General features: G+C 47.7%; 1 protein-coding gene across 1 annotated transcript; it reads right to left on the bottom strand.

Moving 5' to 3' along the window:
* Nucleotides 1–5,247: 5,247 nt before the first annotated feature.
* Nucleotides 5,248–5,900, bottom strand: LOC125367467 (anaphase-promoting complex subunit 16-like). Its single transcript, XM_048368143.1, has one exon. It carries the CDS (start codon nt 5,797–5,799, stop codon nt 5,467–5,469), a length of 333 nt encoding a protein of 110 aa, XP_048224100.1. The 5' UTR covers nt 5,800–5,900; the 3' UTR covers nt 5,248–5,466.
* Between the last annotated feature and the right edge of the window lie 5,052 nt (nt 5,901–10,952).

Below are 10,952 nucleotides of genomic sequence, written 5' to 3'. Positions count from 1 at the left end.
CTCATCTGGAGGCGACAAGGCTGGCAACCCAAGCTCTCTGTTCCCCTCCCCCCCACCACCCATGAGAAACTGAGGCCCCTGCAGTTAGCATTTCAGCCCCAAGGATGTCACAGAGTGCCGATGTACAAGATGCAGGCTCAGTGCTGCACAAAGATTCGTCCAGAGCGGTCCCCACAACATCAGCAGGGCTCTGGTGTGGACATCTGTCCGGCTCTTCTCACAAGTATCTTACCCACTCACACAACCTGGAGCACCCAGATTCTTCTGTGTTGGGGATTCTCACTGCCCTTCAACCAGCCCTGGGGCAGTGTGGGAGGGAGCCCCTCCCACCTTCTGGCCTCAACTGGAAGAGAAGCAAGCCTGGCTTGGCCTCCTGGCTTGGCCTCCCGGCTTGGCCACATGTCTAATGGCGGGGGCCGGCTGTGGGGGGGGGCTGTAGTCCCCGCCCACAGAGGAAGGTTCATGACATCACCTGATGGGCAGCCCAGCTCATCCAATCAGTTCATCACCCCAAGTCCCTCACCTTCCGCCTTTGTCACCGTAATAAATTCTTCTGCCTGCCCCCTGGGCAGGCGAGACCCATTCAACTATCAAGCTGTCTCCCCGGGATTCTCTTCCTGCATCAGACACATGAGGGGGGCTGGTGGGGAAGGGGATTTCGGCATTTCTCCTCAACTCAGCAAAGTCCACAAAGATACGCCTTATTCCTTCTGCTGGGGGAGGGGTAGGGAGGAGTCTCTTTCATAGTTTTGGGGTTCAGGCATTTTCCCCGGGAGGTAAGGGAAAAGGGGTCCTCAGAGGCCCCGACACTTCTGGGTATAAATGTTCTTTCTATAGGATCTGGATGGCCGAATCCCACCCCTAGCTCTAAGGTAGGTTAAGTCACCCAGCACAGCCCACCTTCCTGATGGGTGATTATGAATGAACCTGATCTAATGAACGCATCAGATCCAAACTGGACCAGTAAGATTTAAACAGATCATGCTGAGGTGATAGGAAAAGACATTAATTCTCTTTTCTTTTTTTTTTTTTTTCTTTTTTCCAGTCCTGGGCCTTACACTGAGGGCCTGAGTACTGTCCCTGGCTTCTTTTTGCACAAGGCTAGCACTCTACCACTTGAGCCACTGTGCCACTTCTGGCTGTTTTCTGTACCTGTGGTGCTGGGGAATTGAACCCAGGTCTCATGTACACAAGGCAAGCACGCTTGCCACTAGGCCATATCCCCAGCCACATTAATTCTCTTTTCTATAGAGGCAGCAGACACAGATTCTCTCTTCCAGGATCTGGGTATGTACATAAGGTCGGGAAGAGTTATATTTTACTACCAAGGCGGACATGGAGGGGAAGTGTGGAGTGCTCAGTCTAAGACAGAGAAAGTCAGAACCAAGAGAGCTCAAAGGAGTGCCACAGCCTTCTGGATCATACCATACCTGAAGCCAACTAGAGTCCCAAGAAGCCTGTGTGTCTTCTAACTCATTTAAGCCTGCCTGGCTCAATTTATTCTGTTACTTGCACCTGATAGTGGATAGCAGCCACAGTGCCACATACCACACTTTTAATTTAACTACTTTTCTGGCGAATATCTTAGCTACCATTAGGTTATTAGGCATGGTGATTCAGACCTGTAATCCTAACTAATGTGGAGGTGGGTATTTTTGAGGCAAGCCTGGGCCAAAAAATAAAGGTTGAGAGACTTCACCTCAACCAATGACTTGAAGCAGTGGGGCCTGCTTGATATGCCAGCTATGGTAGACACACAATGACTAGACACAGTAGTAAAGCACCTGTCTGTCCTTCCCAGTGATAAAGGAAGCAGAAGACTTATAGTCCAGACACAAAACCAGATCCTACCTCAAGAATAACTTACACAAAACGAGGCTGGAGGCATGGCGCAAGTGCCCAGTGTCTGCCTAAAAATAAAAAAAAAAAGTAAATCCAAGTACCTATAATCCTAGCAACTCCAGAGACTGAGAAAAAGGTTCATAGTTCAAGGATAGCCAGGGCAGAAACGTTAATGAGTCCCTATCTCAAAAAATTAACCAGCAAGAGAGAGAGAAAGAGAGAGAGCTAGAGGCATGTCTAAAGTGGTAGAGCAAACAAGTGAGCCAAGCAAACAAGTGAGCAAGTGCAAGGCTCTGAATATAAACCTCAGTACCACCAAAAGTAGTATGAAGTAAAAAGGTTAGAAAGAAAATCTACAAAAATGGGTCTGTAAAAAAAAGAGAAGAAAAAAAGGCTACTTGGGAGGCTAAGATCTAAGGATCGAGGTTCAAAGCCAGCCCATGTAGGAAAGTCCATGGGACTCTGATCTCCAATTAAGTACCAAAGCAGAGGGTGGGGGGGAAGGAAAGTGGGGGGGAATGGGGTGAGAAAGTGGGTAACAGAAATGTGGCATTCATAGCTACACTCCTCCTGTGAGAACTCAAGTAAGTGATATACCATTCCCTGTCTCAGTTTCCATCAATGACTTCTGAAGCACATCTTGTGCTATGACAAAGAACACAATATCTCAAGACATGGCCACCTGTTGAGGCCACAGTACACTTCTTGGGCATAGGAACTGCACAGGCCGCCCCCACCCCCATCCCCATTCCAATGCCCATGCTACATAGGCTGCAGAAGCTACCTCCATTCCCCATTCCATTGTAGTTGTCGGATCAACAAGTTTCATGCAAGTCTTTTTCTTTCTGACTCTGATAACATTGTGGTGGTGGGGGGGCAATTAGCTGCTACAGGATATCCTTCCAGCTTGCCAAGTTCACCTCCAGGTATTTTTTTTACACAGGCATGACATTCTGGATGCCATCTCCATATAACAGCTGATGGTGGACAAGGAATAATTAAGTGGTTACCTAATTGTAGCTAGATGGTTATCTTTTCAATAGGCCTTTGCTTTTTCATGATTGATTCTCCTATCTGTTATCTGTCACTGGAGCCAAAAGATTCAAGGCTGAACATCTTTAGACCACAGCCTGAAAGAAGGTATTATAATATGAACAAGCTCGCAAATTAGACCCTCCCCAGAGGTTACATACAGAGGCCTATTGTCCAGATCTTGCCAATATGTGCTTTTAAACTCAGAACCACAGGATCTTAGAAAAGCCTAACAAAATTCCTTTCATTAAAAAAAACGTTGTTGTTGTTAGTATAAAGGTGATGTATAGAGGGGTTAGAGTTACATGAGTCAGGTAAGCAGTACATTTCTTTTTTAACATGTCACCCTCCTCTCGTCCCTAAGTCTCTCCGAGTTTTTCCTTCCCATTCCCATCGACAAATTGTACAGTTGATTTTCACACAGGGTCCAGTGAGTACCATCGCTACTTTGGTTCACTCTTTGTCAGATTACCTACTCCTTACATCACCAGAGTTACTATATCATTAACTTCACCTGAGCAGCAGTACTGAGAACTAGTCTGAGACCAGCTGAGTCCAGGCGTAGTAGGCTTAATTAGTAAGGTCTGCTCTAACCACAGGAGTGCAGAGACTGGTTAGTAATGTCTGTCTTTGGTGTTTTATTTTTTACTGCCCAGGTATTTAATTATTTTCCCTTGGTAATCATCAAGATGACTGACAGTAGACAGTATGTTAGGAAACAACCACTTTCATACCTGGATCCTGTTTGTCTTGGCTGAGCAGTATTAATATGAAAAGGCCGAGTTTCAAGGGCTAGTACCTCTTGTGCTCTCATTTTAGAGGCAAGAATAGTCAGCTAAATTATCAAGCAAGTGTGATTCAAGTTCCAGGCTCCTTTTGTGCCTAGGCTGTGACCAGGAGCAGGTCTACAGGTCTTTATCAGGCTCAGAGTTTACTGACCAAACAAGGTCATCACCTCCCTATTAGGTAATATGTGTTAAAATATTTTGGACTCCTGAGATTAAGGCCAATTGCTACTGGGATTATACTTATTTATAACTAAGCAACCCTAAGCAGATCAGATGCAAGTTATTAATGAAGAGAAAGGCAAATGCTAGCTAAGGGAAAAACTGCATATGATACAATAAAGGTTTCTCCTAATTGTGCAGTGTGAATGCTGCACATACATATGTGCCCCACGAGGAAGAACATGAACACCTCTTCTAGGTTTTCCTATATCATGACATAAAAATCTACTCAGTTGGGGCTGGGAATATGGCCTACTGGCAAGAGTGCTTGACTCAAATACATGAAGCCCTGGGTTCGATTCCTTAGCACCACATATATAGAAAACGGCAAGAAGTGGTGCTGTGGCTCAAGTGGCAGAATGCTAGCCTTGAGCAAAGAGAAGCCAGGGACAGTGCTTAGGCCAAGTCCAAGGCCCAGGACTGGCAAAAAAAAATCTACTCAATTATCGTTGAGATAATTTGATAATTTCAAGACAAATATCTCTAAAGTAAAACCTACTAATGGCGTAGGAGAATGTTTTTAGATCCTTCTAGAAAAGTAATTTGACCTCTTCTCTTTATCTGAAATCCCTAAGACTTTTCAGGATGAAGACACAGAGCACTTTCAAAGAATTTGCTACAGAATTGCTTGAGTCCACATGAGCTGGATGGTTTCCTTTTCTTCTTTCCTTCCCTCCTGGTGTGTGTGTGTGTGTGTGTGTGTGTGTGTGTGTGTGTGTGTGTTCCTTGAACTCAGGGCCTGGGCATGGTCCCTTAGCTTTTCTGGCTCAAGGCTAAGGCTCTACCACTTTGAGACACAGCTCTATTTCTGGCTTTTTTGGTAGTTAACTGGAGATAAGAATCTCATAGACTTTCCTGCCTGGGAGCTGGCTTTGAACCTGGATTCTCAGATCTCAGCCTCCTAAGTAGCTAGGATTACAGATGTGAGCACCAGCACCTGGCTTCTGTTGGTTTTTTGAGACCCAGTCTCACTATCTGTTCCATTCTCCTGCCTTAGCTTCCCAAGTGATGATAATATCGGCTTGAACCATCATATCTGGCGTGGACAGAGGTTTTCTTTGACTGAAAGTATTTTGCTCACTTCTTTATTTTTACAAGTGCTCCAACATTCAAAAAGCAACATGCCCAGAAGTTAGAAAAAGTTAAGAATCTATAGTATTAGATGTCTAAAAACAGGAATAAAGTTGAACATTTAAAAATTCCTCATTTAGATAGGTCCTGAGTTGAATTCATGTTTGAAAAAAAATATCCTGACTTGGATTCAGTGATGAAGGTTTCCAGGCACTCTATGAATGACAAGACACATGCCATTCAGATGGCCAGTTCTGATATGTGTCCTATTTGGTGTGTGACAATTTTGTAAATATCTCTTTGTTCTCTGTAACAGGCTGTTTAATGCTTTCTAAACCAAATAACTACTCCCTGCAATATTACACATTTAAGTATTTGTTGCCTATAGAGAAACCAAGTATGATGGAGTCAGCGGTTTGGCAATGCAGCTGTGGGTCTCTGGGTGGCTCTGGAAGCTGTAAGTTCCTTACTGGCTCTGTACTGGCTGTGCCCAGAGGTAACCATCCAGGCAGCATCACCCTGAAGAGGGTGTGAACCCCAGCAGCTGCTCGATGGGCTTAAACCGCCACTCATCAGCCTCCAGCTCTTCTACCAAACCAGAGAGTTTTTCCATCCGAGCAACTTGCTGATCATGCTTCACCTGTTTAAGCGTGGATGCCACTTGATAACTGAATACTGACTCACAGAGGAATCTCTCAGAGCCCTCTTCTAACATCTCTCCAGCTCCTTTGGGGTAGGTGAAAAGGGCCTTCCATGGCGGGGCAAGGTCTGAGACACTGAAACCAGATCCAGTAAGTGAATTTCCACTGACCCCACCAGCTGAGGAGGAGGATGAAGAGGCAGCCATTTCCTCTAGTAGAATTCTCACTTCACTCAGCAGCTTTAGTCTTTTACAACTCCACCCCAGGACCAGCCAGAGTGGTCCTGGTCTCAAGGACCAGAGAAGCTAAGTGCACATCCCCAGTAATGTCTGTCTTGACCACAGGAGGGGAAGCACCATTCTATTACCTATTTGCCTTCCCTACTTTGGCAATCTAAACTAACTTCACGAAGAAGGAATCAGAGCCCAGAGAAAATAAACTGCTTTCCTAAGGTCACGGAATAAATTTAGGGTAGGAAAGAAGACCAGAAATCAGGCCCTCTCCCCAGACCATTATCAGTGGGGCTCCTTTGTAGAATCAAGTCCAGGAAAACAACAACACAGGGAGATTTGCTTGGCTATAAATCAACAACCCTTCCTCAGTGACATCAGATTTCACCTGAGTAAGCTGACAGTGATTAGCAATCTAACGGCCACCAGCCCCTATGCAGAAAATTCTAGAAATCATCCCAGGCTACATTTCCAAGCACTTAACTTTCTGATGAGCAAGATTCTGCTATGAGGAAAACTGGAAGGAATGGGGGTGGGGAGGGGAGGAAGGTATTAATTCTTGCATGTGCTAAGAATAAAGTTCAGCTCTGACATGAGAAAAACTCCTGAATCTTGAAAATTAAAGTCATTGGTATTCCATTATCCCACCAATTTCCATTCCACAGATGCTATTACCCAACGAAGTCATTTCTCACCAGAGAGTATGGCTCAGAAGTGGGGAGGGACCGCATCAAGTTTCCTAACATGGGCTTTCAATAACCAGTTCACAAGCCTGAAATATGAAACAGATTCTAGAATTAAACCAAGATGTTAGACAGATTGGTAGGGCTGGGGAGGGGGAAGTAATGAGAGCAAGCCCCATATTAAAAGAAAGATGGCATCACGGCTGGCTTTCCTGCTTGGTCTGCAGCTTTCTGAGAAGCCAGCCGTCTGAATAGATGAATGCAAAAACCCTAGAAGCATTCTGTGTCCTTTATAAATCAGATGTCCTGCCCAGCCCGAGGCACACTCAGGATGAACTGGGTGGCATTTCTGTCACTCATATTCTAGCATATGATAGATAAGTGCTCTTTCTAATGTCAGTGGAGGAATCAAGGAGTTCAAGAAGACTGTTCAAATAGTAGGTATGTTGCCCTCAGATAAACCTCTCTCAAATCCACAAGGAACCTCATTTTCTTTTGGACAAAAGTCCTGTCAAGAATTCCCTCCAAAGCCTCCGTGGTGACTTCTCCGAGGAAGATCAACAAGGTACTCTGGGAAGGATCTCAACAAAAACCAGAGTGACAGGCTGAGCTTAGAACCTGTCAACACTTCAATACAGCTCTGAATGCTCCCAGATAGCAGATTTCCTGGACAGCAGTCTGATGCATTCATGCTCTGAGATAGTATGCAATGAGGACTGGAAGAAAGCCCTCAGCTTCTTCCTTCAAGGCCAGCTGCCATTCAAACAAGGAACTGATGGACCAAGAAAGCCAAGCCCAGGTCTCTGAATCTGCAGGAGAGTAGAACACAACAGGACGGTGTGAAAATTTGGCAGGATCTTCCTGAAAGACAGGAGCTGAATGCTGAATCCTGTAAGCACCTAGGAAAGCCTATGGTTGGAAAAGAGCTCCTTTCTGCTGTACCCAGGAAGGAGAATTTTTCTTTAAAGGAACAACAACCAGTTGACAATCCTTGAAACACCAATCCCATTCACCACCTTTATGCTATTCCAGAAAAGGGAATAAACAGGAATCAACCCTGCACCATGAGCCTATCCACACACATTATAGCTAGGAGCTCAGAGGAGCATCCAGCTGTTGCTCTCTTAACTTTCTGCCCCAAAGTCTGCTTTACTCAATCAATACCTTCGTTGTACATGTGAGTAATTTTCTTTGAAATCTCAGGCCCAACTGGCAGTTGACCTTGACCTTCTCCCTACACATCTGGGTCTATAGAAAATGAAAATCAGTACTTCTCCGGCACCTACCACAACTGAAGTGTGAGAGCTTTGTAGGCAGAGGCAGACTGTCAAGAGCTCTTAGAGACCTACCTGCAGCTCTTCCACAGGAGAGATGCACTTGGGCAGGGCACACCCTGTTTGCCTCTGGGCTCTGCCAATACAGAGCTCCTTAACCTAAGGAGGCTGCAAGGAACAATGCCCCAGGAAAAAAAAAGAAACTGCCCTCTATTTACTCACTGATCACATCACAGAATGGTGGAAATGGAGCAACAACCAAACTTTACAAACGGACAAATGGCTCACACATGGAGGGGAACCCAGGAGCTGCTCAGCTCTATGAGGCACGAGTGGCCTGCCTAGCTCTCTTGGGGCCTCTTCCCCTTTTCCCAGAAATCCCGCCCTCTTCTAGCTCCCCATGCTGGTATTCAAGGGGTGGTGGTTCTGGTCCCCACAAGGTGGGTCGGGATCCCCTCTTATGCTCTGCAGTGGGGCGTGGCAATGATGACAACTTGGGGTGGGGCTTTTCGGCCCCCACGCCCACAAGATATCTCATCAGGGCCAGTCGGCCCCCGCCGCGCGGCTTGGCTCCAAGCTCTGAGCCCTTCACCCCTTGTCCACCTGGTGGCGGTGGTGGCGGCGGCGGCGGCGGCGGCGGCCGCTACAGCAGCTCGGAGAGCATTAGCGACCGCGGCGCTGGCTCTGCTCCCACTCCGCGGCACTTCCGCCGCTGGCCGGCCAGGGAGCCCGACGTGACCACCAAGTCGCAGCAGCTGTTGTAGTCGGGCACCGGAGCAACCAACCTCCCCCCCCCCCCCCAGACCCTCTTCTGGACGTGCTAGAGAACTGCAGCCGTCCATCTCCGCCTCCTCGTAGGGCGGCCCAGGATATCCAGCTGCGACCTGGGGAGGGGAGTCTGATATCAGATCACCCTCCTCCCGGGCGGCGATGGTTCGTCCGGCTCCGCCCGCGGCTCCCCCGCCAGGGGAGGCGGTGAGAAAGTGCTCGAGTTGGGTTGTTGGGCGCTAACTGGTGCACGCTGGGCGCTTTGGCGGGGTTCGAGTGACCCCCAGGATCCGATCCCGGCCTCCTCTGGGGGAAGGGGGCGGGGGAGCTGTCCAGCTCCTTGGGCTTTGCCCTCAGTGCTTGAGCTCCACAGATGCCCAACCCCGGGGTCCCGGCTCCCCACTCACCCTGGCCGGCACCCGAGGACCCCAAGACCGGCTTTGACTCGGGGAAGCTCAGCGTCTCCTATGATGAAATTGTGGGGGAGGGATCCATGCTGTGATCCGTGCGCATTGTTCCGCCCACGGGCCATGGGTTTCTTCCTGTGGAAGACCCCAGATGTTGTTGGGTGTGTGCACGCCTCTGTGTAAACCTCAGAGTGCCGTCAGTGCCCGCCGACTCCCCCCTCCCTCACCTGTCTGCAGACCCGACCAAAGTAAGTGGTGTGGAGGTGACCTGAACCTGTCAGGGCAGGGGGGTGGGGTGGGGAGAGGGGGGCAAGGCGGAGGCATTCCTCACCCAGTGCCACCCCGTCCTTGGGACCCTTGGTGCATGCTGTGAGCCCTTCCCAGGTCGGTGTTTGTCTTCATCCAGCCTTTTCTGGGCAAACCATCACCAGACACCCACGTGTGCCAGGCAGCCCCAAGCCCTGGGAGTTGAAATGACTGAGGGCTGAGACACTAAACAAGACACAGTGGCCCCAGATGGGGTAATGTGCACTGCACTGTGGGGAGGGCTCTGAAGAGAGACTGCCTGGACCACACAGAAGCTGAGCCCCCTTCCCCAGGTAGATCTTTGTACCCAGAAAGCCTGCTCTTTCTCATCTGCCCAGGCCACCTCATTCATTCTTCATTCAAAAGTTGAACTATTTTTGCTCAAGGCTCATGTTCCACTGTGGAGACCCAGCTCTACTTCCAGCTTTTTGGTAGTTAACTGGAGGTAAGAGTCTCACAGACGTTTCTGCCTAGGCTGGCTTCAAGCTTCCACCCTCAGTTCTATGGCCTCTGAATACCTTGTATTATAAATATGAGTATTTTTGATACCTCATGTACGTGGAAGCATGTGGGTTTTTTTTATATCTGCCTTATTTCACTTACACTGTTTTAATGATTCATTCACGTTGTAGTATGGGTCCAAATGTCATTCCTTTTAAAGACTGAGTAATATTCTGTTGGAGGGCTGTACCCCATTTTGTTTATCCAACAATGGATATTCTGGTTGTCTCTACCTTCCCATGACTGTGAATAGTGTCATGAATAAACATCACACGTCTTTTATACTGAACACACCGCTGTAACAGAGAACCCAGAGGCATCCTTTCCTAAGAAACCCAGGTGAACTGTGGGGACTCACCTGTGGCTTTCCTTCACATTATCCATGAGAACCTGTACACCCTGTGGGGCCCATATGATGTGATCAACTTACAGCTTTTGCTTTGCTCCTAGGTGCGCTGATGTTGCTGTTTTCAGAAAGAAAGTAAAAGGGAAGAGAAGTTGACAAATCAGGCACAGCCTTTGCAGATTTCCTCTGCTCTTCTCTAGAAACCTCTTCCTCTAAACCTTTGTGTAGACCAGGATGTTCAATGGCGCCTGCCTGCAATCCTAGCTACACAGGACATCAGAAGATCCCTGTGCAAAGCCAGCCTGGCCAGACAAATCTGACAGGCTCTTATCTTCAATAAACTAGCAAAAAAGCTCATTGTGGAGATTTGGCTCAAATAGTAGGATCATCTACCTTGTGGGGAAAAAGCAAGAGCCTGAGACTTTGTGTTCAAGCCTCAGTACTGGTGTACACACACACACACACACACACACACACACACACACCTCTTGCATTATTCTCTCCATCTCAGGAGCTAGACCAGAAGTTCTGCCTCAGCAAGCCCTTCCCTGGCCATCTGATCTAAAAATATGAACTAGCCTTCCTTCCTTTCCAGTTCCTTGATTTTTTTTTTCTTCAGAGCAGATCTCAGTTTGGGCCTTCCCCCATATAGGGTTGTGAGCTCACGTTTTATTCTCTAGCATTCTTCTCTCTAGCAGCACCTCCATTTATTGAGAATCAGAAAACTGGCGCTTCTTCCAAGCAGAGGAGCTTGCAAAAAGGATTCCCTCTCTTCCCTGGGCCAAGCAGCCTAAGTGGAGCTGAGACCTGAGAATTTTAGTTCAGACACCAGGGGAAGGTAAAC

The sequence above is a fragment of the Perognathus longimembris genome, chromosome 1, assembly GCF_023159225.1.
Source record: "Perognathus longimembris pacificus isolate PPM17 chromosome 1, ASM2315922v1, whole genome shotgun sequence".
In the NCBI taxonomy this organism is placed as follows: domain Eukaryota; kingdom Metazoa; phylum Chordata; class Mammalia; order Rodentia; family Heteromyidae; genus Perognathus; species Perognathus longimembris.
Note: the sequence above shows the minus strand (reverse complement) of the source record. Positions and strands in the feature narration are given on the sequence as shown.